This window comes from Rhinolophus ferrumequinum, chromosome 24 (genome assembly GCF_004115265.2).
Source record: "Rhinolophus ferrumequinum isolate MPI-CBG mRhiFer1 chromosome 24, mRhiFer1_v1.p, whole genome shotgun sequence".
In the NCBI taxonomy this organism is placed as follows: Eukaryota; Metazoa; Chordata; class Mammalia; order Chiroptera; family Rhinolophidae; genus Rhinolophus; species Rhinolophus ferrumequinum.
Window position 1 is genome coordinate 40,876,250 of NC_046307.1, and position 20,162 is coordinate 40,896,411.

At 41.0% G+C, this 20,162-nt stretch overlaps 1 protein-coding gene across 2 annotated transcripts; it reads right to left on the reverse strand.

Moving 5' to 3' along the window:
- Nucleotides 1-76: 76 nt before the first annotated feature.
- On the reverse strand, nucleotides 77-20,072 carry PMS2 (PMS1 homolog 2, mismatch repair system component). 2 transcript variants are annotated; one of them, XM_033095664.1, is made up of 15 exons: nucleotides 19,953-20,072; nucleotides 18,284-18,423; nucleotides 17,535-17,621; nucleotides 17,262-17,364; nucleotides 16,322-16,505; nucleotides 14,414-14,581; nucleotides 13,866-13,963; nucleotides 12,754-12,853; nucleotides 11,735-11,819; nucleotides 10,375-10,530; nucleotides 6,428-7,298; nucleotides 4,846-5,013; nucleotides 2,715-2,815; nucleotides 2,330-2,499; nucleotides 77-830 (listed from the first exon to the last, which is right to left on the reverse strand). In XM_033095664.1, the coding sequence occupies exons 1-15, from the start codon at nucleotides 19,973-19,975 to the stop codon at nucleotides 687-689; spliced, it is 2,598 nt and encodes an 865-aa protein (XP_032951555.1). In that variant the 5' UTR covers nucleotides 19,976-20,072; the 3' UTR covers nucleotides 77-686. The 2 variants fall into 2 exon arrangements, with proteins under 2 accessions (XP_032951555.1, XP_032951554.1); XM_033095663.1 differs by having other exon boundaries at nucleotides 10,360-10,530.
- Nucleotides 20,073-20,162: the final 90 nt, after the last annotated feature.

A 20,162-nucleotide genomic window follows, 5' to 3' on the forward strand; every position in this document is an offset into this window, starting at 1 on the left:
TACCTCCAGCACCACTCAGAGCCAGTGACTAGACTATCTCGCAGTTCATACACCAAGGAAACCACATCACAGCATTACAGTTACAGACAAATCTAAACCTTTTATTTCCCCTTGCCTACAATAGCGCCTTGCCGCCCTGGCTGCCCCGGGGAACGTTTAAAGTTGTGACCCCAGCACACTGGTCGTTTCCTTCCAGCCAGGCAGAGAATCCCCATTGGATTTTCTGGATTATTCCTTTTCTTTACATTTAATGTGTATCAGGGTTTTGAACCACTAACACTAAAGAACCATATTTTAAATTTATGAAATGAAACATTATGAATTTAATCATCGTTATGGACTTAGACTTGCAGCCTAAAATATGCTGGGCCAGAGCAGCAGCCCGAGTAACTTCCAAAGTGTTCTTCCTATTTTTATAAAATCTGCTCTTGCCTCTATACACATACACACACACACACACACACACACACACACACACACACACTCAAATGCAGAACAAGAAACACTGCAAGCAATGCTCCCTCTGGTTCAAGAAGGTTGTAAAGACCACTTCTAAATGGCTCTGGGAATTTTTTTTTTTTTTTAAGCAGCAGGTTAATGTTGAAACAAACAAAAACGCTAAAATCTTGCCCTTTCGAAACAGAAAAATCTGCAATAAAAATTATAGTTCTGTAACGTGAGAAATGTCAGTTTTGAGAAATGATATCCAGATTAGCAATGTGTCTCATGGTCGGCCTTCCGTGAGGACAGTTCCAGGGATGGTCCATCTCACCCATATGGGTGATGAGTTTCTTCATCTCACTTGTGTTAAGAGCAGTTCCGATCATCACCTGAGTATGAGACACAACGGTTTCAAGTTTGACAGAAGAACGGTAACTCTTCAGATGTCTTTTTCTCTAAAACAAGGCTGGATGAGATTACACCTGAAAAACAACGTTCCCTGAAAAACCTTCCCCCAAAGAACCCGCCTTCCAGTATCTTAGCCTCCACCTTTCTGTGACATCCAGGCCCTCCTTGGCTCCTTCACGGCAGCACACCCTTTCTAGAGACGTCAGCCGTACCTGTCCAGAAGCCAACCAGCCAGGCAGCTCCAGCATATCTCCTTCCCAGCTGCCCTGACTTCTCACCTGGGCAACTACAACGGCCTCCGGCTGACCTCCCTGCTTCGTCACCCACCCTCATCCCCACCCCCGCACACACAACTGGTCTGCACTCAGCAGCCAGTGATTCCTTATAAATGGATGTCAGACCACGTAGCTACTCTTCACGGCCCTCCCCTCTCACCTGGATAAAAACCCAAGTGCATCACCTGATTTGGCCCTCACTGGCCCTTGTGCCCGCCGCACCTGCACACGCTCCCTTCCTTCCCCCACTCCAGCCACAATGGCACCCCCTTTCCTCTTGCACAAGTACATAAAGCAAGCACCTGCCTCAGAACCTTGGGACTGGCTGTGCCCTCGACCCGGGAGACTCTCCTCCAACATTTGCTCGTCTCACTCCCACTCTCCCTTCAGGCTTCTGCTCAAATGGCCCTGCCTCCTCTCAGTGGACGAGCTCTCCTTGTCTATGCCCCTGCAGCCCTCGCCCTGCTTTTCTTCCATAGCACACATCACTATCTGACCTATACGTGGAGATGAGCAGACACCACAGCAAACAGAAACTGAGGCCCTGAGAAGCAGAGAGGTGGTGAGAGGCGACAAGCCTGAACCTACCCATCACCTTCTTTCTTCCGCATGCCAGTCCTCATGTGCCTTGTACCTCTGCGCCCCAGGACCTGGAAGAGGACAGGCCACACAGCAGGGGCCAAGGACTAGCTGCTGAGTAAGTGAAGGAACAATGTCCCGGCCCTTCCTATGGGCCAGGTGATACAGACCCACTTACTCTGCTGGGACATCAGGCTAACGACCAACCATTGCTACCACTTTGTAGCACCCATCTGAGCTGTGAAATAATTCGCAGTGCCTCACCCTGTGACGTGCTTGCTGACTGAAGGGCTGTGTGACCTGCTGCGGTGTTGCTTAGAGTGGGCAGCAGCCAATCTTTATCTACTAATGTCATTACCCGTAAGGTCCACAGACGATCACTGTGCATGAAGCTACCTGCTCTGGGATCAACGGAAGAGCTCGAAGAGGAAGTAGAGAGAGCAGTAATTATGGGCCAGAGGTCAAAGGTAACACAGACTGCTGATGTTACCTCCTTGGCTCCCACAATGACCCACGGCAATCGCTGCCACATCTGACAATGCTGACTGGTCAGGTGCAGGACTGATGACTTCTGGGAACCACAAGCTGACCCTCCAGGTCCCGGCCGAGGAGCTTCCTTTACTTACAGACTTTCGACAGGCTCTGGAGGCGAACATCTGCCTGACGCGGGAAGGCCGGCACATAACCCCAGGGCTGTCACTTAGCATAAAGATCAGTTCATCTATGTCCTGGGGTCCAAAGGTCCAGCTTTTACTCGTTGGCAAGGAAATCAATTTAGCCCTTTCAGTGACTGGAGCTAAAAGAATAAAATTTGGAGAAAATTCTATTATTTGAAAAATGCATTTCGTTTGAGTGCCCCTTGGAATGAAGATTTGAAAGAGAGGGCAGACGCAAAATGTTTGTTTTGGGGAACCATCTTTGTCTCTTATAAAATACATTCATCTATGTGACCTCAAAGATCATTCCCAGCTCAGGAAGGACACAATTTTACAGTCCTTAGTAATAACTTACCACTTTCATCGATAATAAAATCAAAGCCATTCTTTCTGAATATTTCCAGATTTTCTATCAGAACAGCTTCATTGACGGCAGTTAAGTTTAGAGTCTGAGGTCTGAAAAGCAGAGAAGAGATTCAAGCCATATCTTGAAATCAAACATTTAGCTATAAAGCAAAAGTGAAATTAAAACAATACTATGATTCCTTGAATTCGTTTCAAAAAGCAACATGAATAACAACACTTTACTGAGCCATGTGCCTTTCCTGTCACAAAACTTTCTGAGAATTTCCTTTTAATTTAATTTTGTTTCAAGTTAAAGTTGCAACAAAAGGAGTTGCTTTTCCTCAATCTGCCATCCCATCCCAAGGACCCAGTCTTTTTTTGAATCCTCTCCTTAAAGATAATAATGTAACATAAAATTGCTATTTTTCTGCCTCACAATAAAGACAATTTGAAAAGTTGGGTTAGGTCATTATAGGCATTTAAAAGCAGAATAAATAGCATTTGTTTTGCCATCCTGCACTTCCCTCTGCCTGCATTATTGACGTATCCATCCGGCCAGCTGCCATCTTGCCTCCTGCTTTACTGACGGCTTAACAAGGCAGACACTGCTAGAGGAGAAGTCGGAATGGTGAGCACACAGGCCCCGTCTCTGCCCTCCTGGAGCACTTGTCTAGTGGAGAAGGAAGGCACTGATCACACAGATAAATGACAAGCACAAACTACACTAAGACTCGGGAAGAAGAGACACGCAGTGCCATAGCGGCAGAGAGCAAGTGAGACTGGACCTGGAGAGGCAGGTCAGGGAAGATTTCTCTGAGGAAATTTTACAAGGTAGCTTATTAAATATCTTTACTATTACCACTTACTCCTACTGAAAATAAACATCATGAATGCATTCCAGAGGAAGTATTCAGTAGCCAAGGTATATCGGCCCAGCTGAGTGTTTCATGGGACATCTCTTCATCCTGGGATCTACTTCTGCTGGGATCTGAGTTTATTTCTCTGTGTAGTTTCATTTCCCAAATGAAAATCCATGACCTCTTCTTCTAACTTTGCTTAAGAAGAGGCTTCTGGTTTACACGCTATACCATCACGCTGCCTGTGGTCAACTGCCAATTTGGCAAAGGAGAGAGAAATACCCAAATCTGCAGGGACTACTCACTGGACTTGATCTCCTATAGCTGAGGGCTGACGCAGGCAGTGCTACCTTTCCAGACACATAAATTCTACATACTATAACTAGATGTACTATGGACTATCCATTGCCCTTCGTCAAAAGGATTTTCTGGCCAACCAGTGATCAACATTTTCTGATAGCTAAAAAAGTTTGATACTTCAGGAACACAGCTGTGTGACCTTGAGCAAGTTACTGAACCTCACTGCATGTGCTTATTTTATCACCAGTGAAATGCTGATGGAAACAGTAATTACCTCATAGGTTTGTGAGAATTAAGTGAATACATGTATCGTGTTTCCCTGAAAATAAGACCTAGTCGGACAATCAGCTCTAATGCGTCTTTTGGAGCAAAAATTAATATAAGATCTGGTCTTATATTATATTAAGACTCAGTATATATTATGCTATGTTATGTTATGTTATGTTATATTATATTCCCGATCTTATATTAAAATAAGACTGGGTCTCATATTAATTTTTGCTCCAAAAGACCCATTAGAGCTGATGGTCCAGCTAGGTCTTATTTTCTGGGAAACATGGTATATTGCTTCAACAGTGCCTGGCACATCGTAAGCACTAAGTGGCAGGTATGACAATTATTATGTAAAAAGTATAAAAATCTGCTGTAGGGATGCTTATGGCAAAAAGCATATGTACTGGGGGTGCCAAAAAAATGTACACAAGTGGACAACGTTGCTCAAGCAGTAATTCGCCGTCATCAGAAGTGTCTGGACACTCATGGTAACCACTTTAAGCACCTCTTGTCATTGCAGAAGTCAAACATGCCTTGTATTCATCTTTTGTTATCAGTATATATTGAGTATTACTTCTAATAGTTTCCTTCCTTAAAATGTGCATACATTTTTTTGGCATCCTCTGTATAGAGACACACATGTAAGCTGTTAGAGCTTAAATTTGGGGGGTGAAACGGCACTGGAAATTGCAAGCCCTGAGATGAACTTACGCAATAAGCCTCTGCCCCTGGAGAACAGTGTGCTGCTGTAACATCTCGAAGTTGTACTTCTCGTCCGTGGCGTGCTGGTCCACTATGAAGATATCCGCGTCCAGTTTAGTGATTATAAATCCCAAGTTAAACTGGCCAATGATTTCCATGTCTGCAAACATCGTTTTACTGCATGTAGAAAATGTGAATTATGAGATAGTTTAAAAGATTATTTTTCTGATGAAAAATTTCAAGCACCACGATAACAGGTCATCAATAAATGTTTGCTGAATTAATTAAAATCTCTATTGCAAAAAATTAGTTAACTTCACTCACTGAGAGGGCTAAGAGAATCCAAAGATGAAGGATAACCAGCTTTGGTTTTGGGGTCCCTTCCGTGTCTTTCCCAATCAAGCACATACTTTCTATGACTGTGTGTGTGAGTGTGTGGTGCGTCTGAAGGAACCTGGCTCTTTTCACCAGATCCAAGTTCTCAGTCCCCAGATCACACCCAAAAGTTCACCTCCATTAATTACACACTTTTTCAAGGAAATGTTTCCTGAAGACCTTTCTCAATGTGATTGAGGCACTGTGAATATCAAAGGACTTACATAATACTCATTGTTGAAGAATTTATAATCTATATGAAGCAAAGGCTGTGTGGTCCAGACTACAAGTGCTATGAAAGTTCAATGTAATTACCAAGTCTCACTGCGAACAGGACACAGCACCTTTCAGTAAATGGCGAGACGAAGTTTAAAAAGATAAAAGTTAAGTATTTCAAAAGAATTCAACATTTTAGTAAGTCACAATGTTGTACATGATTATTGTGAAAAAAAGTGGCAGTGTTTTCTACTACCTGTATTAATCTTTTTCTTTAAACTGACCTCCTTTTTCACTTAGCCTTATCCTACGCGATCTTGCAATCACGGGTTTGACTGTGTGTTATAATTTTTCCTAATACACCTTAAAATGAAAAATGGGAAAACAGCAACATCCACCAAAACTGCCATGAATTCCTGGCAGGGAAAAGTTACCGGGGGCTGAAAACCTTCAGGAAGAGGCATGAAATCAAGAAGGCATCGATTCATTTGGACGGAAAGGAAATGCTAAGAAAATCCAAGGGAAAAAAAATTATTGAAATGTTTCAGGCAACAGAACCGCATGTTAAGAGTTCTTTAAAGACAATGTGAGAGGCGATGAAAAGAAGTTGGTGAATGGAGAAAACCTTGCCAAGGGTGCATTGGTATGGCTAATGACCAATTTGTGGAGTCAAAGCTGACGCCAAATTTATAGTCTTCAAGGGGGAGCAACAGGGGAGGGAGAAAGCAGAGAGGGAAAGAGGCGCTGGAAGGTCTGCCGTTCTGGGACATGTCAAGTCCGTGGAGCCGGAGACCCCAGGTGAGGCCACCCTGACAGGTGGCAGGAGCCGGAGGGCCAGACCCTGTGCCCAGGCACAGCCACACTGGCCCCAAGCCCTGGGATGTGGACACAGCAGAGCAAACGACCCCCGGAGGTGCCTAGCGGAGCGGGGAGGGTCAGCCCTTGGCTCTCACAGCAGCTCAGCCCAGCGAGCAGAAATACTCTTAAGGAAAACCTTTACCTTATCTCTTTTCTTAGTTCATCTTCTGCTGCCTGATTTTCTCCTGGGCAAATCTTTGCCCTGAACTTCCTATACTTCTGTTCCCCTTCTCTTTGCTGTTCTTGGTGCCGTAACTGCTTTATTCGTTTCTCCAAAGAACTCATAGAAAAGTCAAGGGGCACTATTTTCCTATTAATTTTAATAGCGATGTCAACCTGAGACACTGCCCCATTCTGAGTGTTAACCCACTCTTGAGGGATGTCAGAATTTAAAGGCATTCCTTCTTTTTTAAAACGCTTGCTTTTTGAGGCGGAGAGATCAGTTGGCTGGGGCAAAACTCTAACTGTATGTCCTCTATTATCTTCTTGGTCTACACCACATTTTGTGTCTGAGAAACGGTGGTCAGTTTCAGGTAACTTCTCACGAGACTCCACGATTTCTTGTGAAAACCTGTCTTCTGGGGAGCTTGCTGCACAGTCACTGTTGGAGTGAGTGCCCACTTCTGGGGTGCTCAACCCTTCCTCTGAGCTGGCTGGAGTGCTGCTGTACCCCGAATCCTTCTCCACCTCCACTCTGCCCTCATCCGACCTCACTACCTCTTCTGGATGGCCCGACGAGCCTGGGCCAAAGGTGGGCTTCTCGGGGCGGAGGGGGTCTGAAGGGCTGGGAGGCAGCACGCCGCTTTTCTGTCTCGGGGAAACCCATCTCAGCTCAGCAGACTTCAGGCCCCGAGGCTTGTTCTCTGCTGTGTGATGCAGAGAAAAGGCCTCTCTCAGTCTCGAAATGGTCACAGCCCTTTTCTCTTCTCCTCGAGTCCTGAATGAAGAGGGATTCCCCTCCTTCTCTGGCAGAGGCTTTTCCACTTCTGCCAAAGGCATTTTTATGAAGTGACCTAAGTAGATATGAACAGAGGAGAGTATCAGGGAATGTCCTGAGATGGAATAAGAGGATGCTTTGACGTGAACAGGCACTTCACAAAAGAGGAGATCCAAACGGCTAATCAAACCTATGGAAACTGTTCTACATTCATCAGAAAGGGATGCAGATTAAAACCGCACTATGAGGCCAAGATATACTCACCAGAACTGGTAGAATTAAAAAAAAACACAAATGTTCACAAGGATAAGGATCAAACAGAATGCTTAAATACTACTGGTGGGAGTGAGACTGGTACAGCCGTTTTGTAAAACTCTGGGAGCATCTCCTAAATCTAAACATAAGCACCCCTGCGACCCAGAATCACATGTCCTGTCCGAAATGTCTACCTATGCTCACCAAAGCCATGGATGGGGATGCCCACGACATCTTTATTTGTTATAGCCAATATTGGAAATAACCAACTGTCCCCAAATCAACCGTGGTATTTAAATATCATGGAATACTGTACAGCAGTGAGAATGAATGAATAAATGAATTGCCACACGTGAGACTTGGATGAATCTCACAAATAAAATATTGAGAGAAAAAAACAAATCACGGGCCGGCCCGGTGGCTCAGGCGGTTGGAGCTCCATGCTCCTAACTCCGAAGGCTGCCGGTTCGATTCCCACATGGGCCAGTGGGCTCTCGGCCACAAGGTTGCCAGTTCAATTCCTTGGGTCCCGCAAGGGATAGTGGGCTCCGCCCCCTGCAACTAAGACTGAACACGGCACCTTGAGCTGAGCTGCCGCTGAGCTCCCGAATGGCTCAGTTGGTTGGAGTGCATCCTCTCAACCACAAGGTTGCCGGTTCAACTCTCGCAAGGGATGGTGGGCTGTGCCCCCTGCAGCTAGCAACGGCAACTGGACCTGGAGCTGAGCTGCGCCCTCCACAACTAAGACTGAAAGGACAACAACTTGGAGCTGAACGGCACCCTCCACAACTAAGATTGAAAGGACAACAACTTGACTTGGAAAAAAGGCCTGGAAGTACACACTGTTCCCCAGTGGAGTCCTGTTCCCCTTCCCCAATAAAAATCTTTATAAAAAAAAACAACACAACAAATCACAAAAACGTACAGACTAGATGGCTTCAAATTAAAAACAGATCAGGGGCAGCCAGACGGTTCAATTGCTTAGAGTGCGAACTTTGAACAAAAGGGTTGGATTCCCACATGGGCCAGTGAGCTGCGCCCTCCACAACTCAACTGAAGACAATGAGCTGCCACTGAGCTGCCGGAGGGGCAGCCGAATGGCTCAGTTGGCTAAAGTGTGAGCTCTCAATAAGGATGCTGGTTCAATTCCCACATGAGATGGTAGGCTGTGCCCCCCACAACTAAGATTGAAAACAGCGACTGGACTTGGAGCTGAGCTGTGCCCTCCACAACTAGATTGAAGGATAACGACTTAGAGCTGATGGGCCCTGGAGAAACACACTGTCCCCCAACATTGCCCAATAAAATTAAAAAAAAAAAATGAAAAACAGATCAAACAATTCTATGGTGTTAGAAGTCAGGAAAATGGAGACCACTGGGGTTACTGTATGAAAAGGGGGACCAGGGGCTCTGTGGGTGCTAGTTCTTGACCTCGGGGCTGATACACTTATAAGCCATATGCATCTGGTGTGTGTGTGTGTGTGTGTGTGTGTGTGTGTGTGTGTGTGTGTGTGTGTGTGGTTATACTTCAGTAGAATGGCTAAAGGAAGAGCACAAAACGCAGACATGTCGAGCAGTTTCTTTATGGGGCAGTGTCTCTGGCACAGTGCCTGTGAGTGAGCTCAGAGATGCCAGCACCGGCCATGCCACAAAGATGTGGGGCTACCTACCATCGTTTCCCCCACCCCCACATACACGTCCATCACACCCCGCACAGATAAGAGCTGGGAAAGATGTGGGCCCTGCCACGCCAAAGTCAGAAGGTCAGCACATTCACGTGGGTGTTTGCGAGCTCCTCTCCCACCACCTAGCAGTGCACCCCAGCCCTCGGGAGCTTTGTGTCCCCACCATGTCCTGATTATCAAAACCGCCCAACGTGGCACTCTACGAGAGCCGAGAGCTGACCCCGCTGTCTTCCAAATCGTTGCCTCCCGACCCTTGGGCTGTTAGAAATGTCAAGACAGAGCCGCTCTGGGTCCCACCCCTTCTCTCAACCCCTGGCTTATGGCTCGTAGCACTCTGTTTACAAAGCCTCACCCCACAGCAATTTCCTCTCTCTGGGAGCAATACACATGTGTCACCCTGGCATTCCACCGACCTTGCATTTCAGCTTCCTCAGCAGCTCTTTGGTCTTTTCCCATCTCTGAGAACACAATGATTGGCACCGACCTCCTCCATCACTACCCTGACAGACATGGAGGTCGAGAGCAGGTTGCCTTAAAAATAGCATCCACCCCAAGGAGTGGATCAACCCTAACCACCACACAAGAACACACATGACTAATTTTCCCATCATGACCACTGCTATACTATGATTTATCTCCACCCATCAGACGGCATAATGGCCAACCCTCCCCTCTGCCACGGGAGGCAGCTGGGGCTCAACTCTGGCCCCTCTCCCAGATATCCCAGAGGAATTGTTTTGGACGAATAAGAATAAAACTAACTACTTCAGTATATGGCTGATAAATGATGACCAGGTGAATGCTGACTGCGCACATCACCACAGATGTCAGATCAGCTTTGTGGCAACTCTCATTTCAACGTGACACGTGGTGAAGAATGCACAGAGCTGACTAAAAGGCACACGGCAGAGCAATGGCCTCCAAAAATTCCCTCCTCCATAAAAGCAATCAGAAAACTGGCAAGAGTTGTCAAAATCAACTTTTTCAGAACTCTTGACATGAACAAGAGGCTTGCAGCAATCGGTGAGTCTTGGTAAGAACACATCCCTGGGTACCAAATGTGTTTGCGCATGTCTCCTTTTAAACAGATTACCTCAAATCTGCAGTGTGATATGTCCTTTCTATCCAGAAGAGACGTTATTTCATGTCAAAAACACTAAGGACAGGATCACAGTGTTTGAGAAGCTGTTTACATACCTGTACTTTTCTTACCTTCAACATCTAACAGCGGCTGCTGACTGACATTAAGTTTGTTGGCATCGTTATCGAACATTCCCATCAAAGACGTCTTTAAAACTGCCAACAAAAGTTTCTCCTCTTGTAGTAAAATTTGCCTTTTATCCGGAGTAACATTTATATCAACACATTCTAAGGCAAAAGAGAAAGGACACTTACTGTGTTTAAATTCACCTTTGACAACAGAAATTTCCCTACCTATTTTATTCACTTGTATTTACAAAAAGTACTATTAAAACCATTACAGTGTCGAGATTATTATTCATGAACTGTAAAATACCCTCTTTTAAATAAATAAGGAAAAGATGAACAGTATTTTAAACAGATAAAATATGCAAGAATTTGAATGGGTAGATTGCAAAAGAAAAAAGCAAATAAATACATGAAAATGTATAATAAAACTGCAAACTAAAATAAGATGTAATTTTATCACTTAATGAATTTGGTTAAAAATGATAATACCAAGTAATTTGTTGGTAGATGTGTAAATTGGTATAACATGACCATACTCACTGATTCAGTGATTCTAATTCTAGGAATTTATCTTAAGGAAATAATCAATGATATAGATAATGATTTAATGATAAGGACAGTATTTAAATTTCCAAAAATTGAACACAACTTAAATAGCTAAAAATAAAGAAGTTTCAAATTAAGATATATCCATACATCAAAATATAATGAACACAGCTATTGAACTCATGTTTCTCAATAATTTTTAATGACATGGAAAAGAAAATGTTCATGTCTAAGGATAAAGAGTACTATATGAAATTACCCAAAATTATTTTCTTACCCCAAAGGACATAGCTGTGTATGTATGTGTGTGTGTGTGTGTGTCTGTGTGTACATATATATATATAATATATATATTATATATACATATTACATGTTATATATAACATATATAATATATAATATAATGTTATATATATTATATATGTTATATATAATATGTATATATTTCATTATATATTTTTAAGGTGTGCACATACGTATTTCTAAGTGCCTAGAAAAAATATTGGATAACAATAAACCAGAGTTTTAACAATCAGAAGAAAAATATGAATAATTTTCAAAACCACGAAGAACATTCAGTCTACTTTCTCCCTTAGATGCCATGAAAAAGCCACATTTTTCTAATAATACAATTAACATAGTTTCAAGTAGAAAGCAGGAAAATCTGTATAAAAATATTAAAGTCTGTAAAAAGAAAATATATCGCCATTAATTGCTACTACAAAACTCTCTTTCCAGTCATATCAGAGCTTTATAATTTTATTTTGTTGTTTTAGGAGTAAATCACCAATTTTACTGAAATCTCAGTGGAACTTACCTGAATCAACAGAAATGTTAAGAACAACAAATGGGTATTGATGTCGATTATACATATGATAGACCTCGTTTACAAGCCTGGAAACCTATATACAAAACAAAGATTAGAAAGAATACATGTTCCCTTCCCCCAGTGTTCTAACAACATGCTGTTCTAACCAGTAAAGGGATAAATTTATAACAGCTTTATTGAGGTATAATTGGCCTACAATAAATTACACATATATGAAGTATACAATTTGGTAAGTTTACAATCAAGATCAATAAGATTACAATCAAGAGAATGAATATGTCCATCACCCAAAGAAATTTCCTTGTGCCCCTCAAAGGGACACTTTTAATCACAGAATCCTAAAACTGAATCTTTTTCCCATCTAAAGATACTCTTGAAGAGATGCCAAATGATGCAGGTACAGTTTAAATACTCATAAAACACATTCAAATGTACGTAGAAATTTATTTATATGACTTTATGATGAGATTATTAAATGGCATTGGAGATAAACCATAAAATCACACTAATTAAAATATAGGTTAAAAATTTAGAGGTTGAACCGTATCTGGTAGGTAGAAGTAATTTTAACGTATCACTGGAAAAAATTACTGAGGTACAATATTGCTGAAGGTACAAAGTCAAAACTGAACCACTAAAACCCCATGTAACCCTATCAAGATGAACAGTTTCAGTTTGAGACAGAAGAAATCTGGGCCCTTATTTTCCTGGAAAATGGACAGAAGGAAGAGAAAATACAGAAGTATATGTATGTCTATACTAAAAGACTAGACGATGGTGAACGTTTTGCAATGTTTACTCTCTGCAAATAGTGTTAATTTTTATGATAATAAATATATTGGTTATTAATGTGTACGTACACACACACACACACACACACACACACACAATTGAAACAAGGATACAGTAGACTTTTCCAAATCCCTACAATAAGCTGTTTCTAAATCAAAGTCCTAAGTTCCATGTAAATTGCCTGTGTCAGAAAACATTAAAAACATTTTAAATACCTTTGCTGGGTCACAAGGCCGTCGATTGATAAAAAAAAACTGTCTGTCTGTTGAACTCCTTCCAACACCATGAGTACAATGAGAAATGAAACCTGAGATACTGTTCAGTGTTAACAAGGGTAGGGATCCAGAGTGAAAAGGATTAGAAACATATATCATATGGCACATTCTTAAAAGAAAAAGAAATGAAAACATAACACCTGGTGATGTGCTGATAAATACTAACATTTCAGTTAGTGTGCACCTGTGTTCCATTCCACGAATCATAAAAAGAACACAGACCTCAAGTGCCTGTGGAACAAATTCACCCTGGGAAAATGTGATGGATTCAAAATGATTTGCTTCAGCTCTTCTCTCACCTTCCCTGTTAAATCCTTGGCCTCCAGGAAAGGCATAGGTCTCACCCCAAACTCACAGTCTAGAACCTTTATGCTGTCCTCTCCAGCTGTCCAGGATATCCAACCAACTACTTGTCATCAGGATCTTTCCCACATTCCCTGTCCGTTTAGAGTCTGTTCTCAGTTAGCAAACTTGAATCTGCTCAGGTGTTGGTAAAGTGCTTATTCTACCTCAAGGTTCTCTGTTTCCATAAGAACGATACCTTAACATAAAGAAATGAATCCCCATCTTTAATTTCAGACATAAGCCAAAGGCAAGTGGAGGCAGGGTAAGCAGTATGGACCATCCCAGGCCCAATCCCACTTACGGAAAATGTCTATTTTTCTTACACAAAGTAAGGACACTGGACTGGACTTAGGGTAAGACATGAATTAAAGGAAACACAGCCTCTGCTGCTCTCCGCCAGATGCCAGCAGTGTGAAACATTACACTTAAAAATAATTTTTTAAAGTTATTCTAATTGTTCACTAAACAGAGCCTTTACTATAAAGACTAATTCAATAGAAAACCCCCTAAAATGCACCAGTTACGCACCAGTTAGAATATTGTCTGAATTAAGTAACTGACTCCTTTATATAAATCCTTTCTCAGCATATTGCCTACAGGCTTATAATGGAACTAAGAAACTAAAAGCCTTAAGTCACTATCTTTAAAAACAAAAGACTCAAGAAAAACATATTTAATTTTCATTTTCCTGGCAGCAATCTACTCACCGAAACAGATTATGAAGAGAATCAGAGCAGCTCAGCCCGAACTCTTCACAGACACTGTCACTAGGGGGCAGCTGAACAAAAGGAATGAGGCTTTGCAACTAAAAAGAAACCAAGATTCAGTTACTTCCTAACAGAGATAGAATGGACCTAATCTCAGAAGGAAAGATACAATGAGGGTTTTTGTGTGTTTTCTTTCCGAGTCAACTAGTCACATTAACAACACAAAGAATTTTGACAACTGCTTTTTGCAGTACTATAATAATTTTGATTTTTTAATTAGAAAGATGAAACACTTGAGCGCCTACTTATCCACAATCAATATATTGCCCACAATACTTTATACTTTTTTCAGACAGAGTAAAAGTATCATTTTATTCTCGGAAAGAATAAAATAAAAATGTCGAGCTCTCAACACTGATTTTTATGATGGACACCCAATAAAGAAATCAATTCTTGGATTTTATTTTCCATTTTATTGGAAAGGACAATAGAAACTTGCCATAACCACTAGAGCAATAAAATGTTTTTAGATAACTAGTCGCCTCTACCTGTTTCTGCCCAAACACAGAGCCAATGTTTTCCTTTATGCTGGAGCTTCCGCTCGTGCCAACCACAAGCTGTCGTTTTCCTTGTCCAACCTGATTGGTGCAACTTACACGGATGCCTACTGAAATGATACAGTACGCATGGAAGACCTGGACCATTTTGGCGTACTCCTGTTTAAAATACACAAACGTAAGACTCAACATTACTTAATCTTACAAGAATTACGTGATTCAAGTTATAACATCCACTGCAAGCTTCTCATATCATCTCACAATTAAGGCAAATTATTCCTGACAGAATGACTGTGAATCGCATCTCCCTACATGGTATAAAAGGGAACTCAGAGGCTTAGGTCCTTAATCACAATCTCCCACTGCTATAAAAATCAAAAGCTCATTCCCTTTGACATTGTAATCCTTCCTCCAGACACATATCATTGTGGCCCAAGCAATCAAAGATATATCACCAAAATATTCACTGAGACAATCTGTAATTGTGAAAAATCAGAAAATACCTCAACCACCATCAACAAGGAGTTCATTAATTGTGACATACACATATAATGGCAGAATGACAAAGAATAAGATATCTACAATATGCTATACAAAAAGTAAAGTTATAGAACAGTATATATAATACGATCCTAATTGTTAAAAAAATAGAAACATGCCTAAAGATTCGATATACCTGTAAGTATACATTTAAAGTCTAAAGGATATAAACCTAACTCTGGGAGGTAGGCAGAGACAATACCATTTTACGATATACATTCTATATTATTTAAATATTTCATATTCTGTATTACTTGATTTTGTCACATTAATTATCTTGAAATTATTTTCAATATTTATAAATACATGAAACTATGAGGGGTCTGAAAAGACATACATCAAACTGTTAACAATGATCATCTATGGCAAGTACAAGTTCTTTGTTCCTATATTTTTTGAGGCACTAGTTTTTTACCATGAGATATCAAACAATAATAATATTAAATTTTCTCTGTACAAAAAAATTTTAATTTTTAAATAAAAAAGAAAACTTAAAAATTTTGAAGTTTTTTCTGTAGTAAATATATGTTTTAATTTAATCAAGTTATAAATGGCACAAATTGCTCCACAGGAAAGTTTTTTGCTACATGATTTTAGCTGCATATGCCTAAGTAACTTTTTTGATTAAAAGAAAATACATGTACAAAACAGAAAAGCACAAGAAGACACCAAAGAGCATATTCATGTATCTAATCTTGCAGCCTTTTTTCTATGCACATTTAGGCCAGTTGCTTTGTTTTTATAAAACACACACACATATGCATACATATACAGTTTATAACTGCTTCTCAAACACAATTTTATCACACATTTAGCTATTTCATTTTCATTCAAATTCCTAAAAGTTGTAACAGTTCATTTTTCAGGAAACAAAGAAAAATGATCTCATTAAAAAATATACAAAACTTATTTTTCAAAGGATTCATGTCCCATATTAGAATACCTAATAAACATGATCTGATAATTCTTTTCAAGAAAAGAAAAGGATCAATCATCCTCAAGTTAAGCCTTTGAGGGGAAGCAGCACACCGAGCACGTCTCAAACACTCAAGGGGAGAGAATCCAGTGGAGTAAGCCGCTCTGGTAGCCCCTTCACAGCACGTGGACATCCCACTCCCAGGGCTCTCAGAAGCTGCGGTCCGAATTCACCGTACCTTTTTTTTTTTTAAATAAATTTTATTGGGGAACAGTGTGTTTCCCCAGGGCCCATTAGCTCCAAGTCGTTGTCCTTCTATCTAGTTGTGGAGGGTAGTTGTGGAGGGTGCAGGTCACTGGCCCATGTGGGAATCGAACCGGCAACCCTGTTGTTCAGAGCTCAAGCTCTAACCGACTGAGCCATCCACCACTCCCTCACCGTACCTTTTTAATATTCCTTTGAAACTCCTTGTGGCGCACAGGCAGCCTATAAAATAACTGGTGCACGCTGACCGTCGTTCCTCTGGGCCGTGGGCAGGGGCTTTTCTGGATGATTTTCCCATTGTGATCAAACACCAGTCGAGTCCCAACCTTCGCAGAAGAGTGGCAAGTGGAAATAGTGACATCACTGGAAGAGAATGGCGGGCACAGCATGGTCAGTGAGACAGTCATGGGTGCTGGACATCACACGCTCACTTTCTCACCGCTGTTCTCTCAAAACTCTCATAAGAGATGATGATCCCTCTGAGATCAGCCAGAGAGTTCAAACAGGTGAGGCGTCATCATAAAATCTAAGGTTTGACCACTAATAGATTGCAAGCAAAAGAGTTCTGGAAATGCTTTGCTTTGACAAAAGCTTTGATATTTGTTTTTTTGGTTGAACTGCAAAACAATAAAAGATCTGAAAACTTACATTCTTGAATAAAGACTTATTTCTCAGTTTTATTACTAGTGTTCTAACAAAATTTTTAAAAAGGATCCAAAAGATATTACATTCAAATATATAAGTAGTTATTTATAAAAATTTAGACTCTCTTGTGTAATTAAATAGTGCTTCGGTTAAATTTTTCCCTAAACATTGAAATAAATGAAAACCAATAGCATCTATAATTTTTTATCTACATATTAAAACAGAGAAGTTACTGCTTTAATAAGGGTAACAATTTTTTTACAATACTATTTGCTTCATTTCATTCATTCACTGCTTACATATTTCAGAGGCTTTACCACTTAGATCGGTAACAAGATAATAAAATGGAATGCAGGAGTGACAAGTGAGAAACATTTGGATAGACGAGTGTAAACAATGATTCTAATCATACTTCTTTATTTTCAGAGAGATTTTTAGAAGGAGTCAAGTTAGTAGAGAAAAACATTGCATCACCTCAGTGCACAAAGCGAGCTCAGAGCTTCCCCCCGAAAGCCAAAAGTTTCAACCTGAGTTAGGTCAGCAAACTCTTGAATCTTAGAAGTGTGATGTTTCAGAGCTGAAAGAGAGGTGTAAAGTAAGGCCCAGGATATCTCAAGTGGTATAGCAATGAATATACATAATACCTACCAAAGTAGCTGGTTTTGAAAAGCTGTTTTTGTGTTTACTAAAAATTTTGAGATATTTTGCCCAAATATGTAATAATGGGATGAGAAAAATTCAACTTACTTAAGCCTTCAAAGTTTTCTTCTTCTACCCCGCATCCATTGTCTGAAACTTCAATGAGATCCACCCCATAGTCTTTAAGCCTCAGATCTAAAAAGTTTAAAATATTTATTTCTCAAAGAACTGATCCACATAAAAGCCTTTTTACACTGAAGTATTTATAACTCACATAATGGAAATGTGAGTCTTAACTGTATTTATTTAAATGCATTATTGTTTTATTTTTTTTATTTCTTAAAGTCCTTCTTGGCTATTTACTAGCCCTAATAAAATAGTTTTGTTTTTACTTCCTTTCTTTCAAAAGGATAATTATAACATAGTCATTACAGAGAACAGGCTCTGGAATCAGACTTCCTGGGATCATATTTTACTAGCTTTATAACCTCAAAAAAAGTAAATTCCCTGTGCCTTAATTTCCTCGTTTGTAAAATAAAGTTTATTAATAATAACAGTAATAATTCCTATCACTTAACATTATTCTGCAGATTAAATAAAGTATCCCATCTATAGTTCTTAGCACAATGCCTGTCTAGCACATAGTAAGAACACAATAAGTTAACTGCTATTATTATTACTACCTATCTAAGTACTAGGCACGTAATTTATTTTATTAATAAATAATTTTAATAACTCAATTTAAGTTAGAAAAATTTCTCAGTATGCTAACACTTGTCTTATTACAGTAGCAAATGTTTCTTGAGTAAAAGAGCATAAACTGATTATTTCTTGTGGTCTAAGTCTCCCAAACTTACCAATATTAGTGGCACCGGCATCCACACTATTTTCTACCAACTCTTTCACAGCAGAGCTTAGACTCAGCACCACTTGTCCAGAACAAATCTGATGGACCGATCTCCCATCAATAGGTTTGATGGACTTAGCAAGATCTGTACTAAAGAAACCAGTTACAAGAAACAAAGCAAGTGTATATTTAATTACTTTCATCCTGGTTTTAACTGTGGGAAATGATTCATTTCTGTTAACAGTCAATGGGTCTAATGTGTTCATTTATTATAATAAGCATACACATTTATTATATTTATAAATATTAAATGTTCTTTTACATTTCTTAAATATCTGTCAAAAAAATCTTCTGAATACATACTTTGAATGCAATAGATATTTTAAAAATCTAATTATACTGGGGTCTACCTGGAGGAGACACATGTACCCCTCAAGCTATGGGTCAATAATATTACAACAATGGGATCTTTTTTCTTAAAAAGCAGCATTTCTCACACAATTTGACAACCAAGAGCATGCTAGGAAATACACAGTGTTTATGTCAGTCAAAACAATCGCAGAAACTGGGTACCAGTTGTGTATTCCCACAGTTGCCTTTGACTTCCCATTCCAAATCCAGGCTGCCAAGCTGCTGCCTCAGCAAATGGCCTCAGAGTTTGAGCTGCTTTAAAACAGTTTTCCAACCAGTTTGTCTCCACTTTCTCCCTACTCCAATCCATGCTCTATGCTACCAATTACTTTAGAAATCACAAATCTGGTCAAACAATTTTTCTGCTGAAAAACTTATTAGCATTCCACTGTCTGTTATATGCACTTTAAGATCTAGTCATAATTGGACCCAATCTACTTTATTTTCTAATTCTCTCTAATCCTCCCTTCAAGAATCCCCCTACCAGTCGTAGCAAACACTGTTCCCTGAAAATCACAAGCTCTCTTAGACCCTGCACCTTGTCTATTAGGTCTCTGGCTAGTCTAGGCTGCTCCCCTCTCCCTCGTCTGTCTGGCAAACTCCTGCTCACCCCAAGACAGCATTCCATATGTTCATCAATTTAGCAATTTCTAGGGAATGATTTAATTAATAACTTGGGTGTAATAGAACATAGCGCCATAGGCTACAGGTCCACGTCTAATATTTATTTTGAGGGGTGGGGATAAAACATTTAAACAGAGCGAATTTGGGTTCAGGAATCCGACACAATGCAACAGAGCCAGCGGATGATTCGCTACCCCGAATTCCGTGTAGCTTACTGGCCAGTAATCGCGTACTCAAGGAGATACAGAAGTACTCCATTTTTAAAAACTGAGGCTATGGCAATTAGCATGTGCCTGAAGCCCCCCCAAAATGACCTTTTTTTTCCCCCCCAAAAAAAAGAGAAAAACCAGGTAAAAAGGAAATGAATTCAGTCTACTGGGATTTCATGCCCGGCTTTAGTTCCATGGGCGTGTGACGGCGTCTGGGCACAGCCTGCCTGGGAGCGGGCCGAATCCCCCGCCCACCCTGACCTCAAAGTGCACCCAAAGCGGCAGTGGGTCGGGAGAGCATTGAGGAGCCCACTCCGGGGCCTGCGTGCCGGGGGCTAGCCAAGCGCCGTGGTCACTTTCTCCAACTTTGCAGGGTTCTGGAATGCCGTGCGCCCTAGAGGGCGACCGCGAGGGGAGACCGCAAGCACCGCTCACCTCGGCCCCTGGGCTGGCTCCATGGATCCAGAGCGTAACCCTCCACAGGATTCGCGACAGTTCCCGCCGCAGCTCCCACGGCTGCCCCGCCTCCCGGACGCCCATTGGCTGTTTCTGCAACTGTGCCCCGCCCTTTCCGGATGGGGCGGAAAAACGATTCCCCTATCTCCTCCTTGCCGATTGGTCGCGTGAAAGGTCGGGTCGTGACGT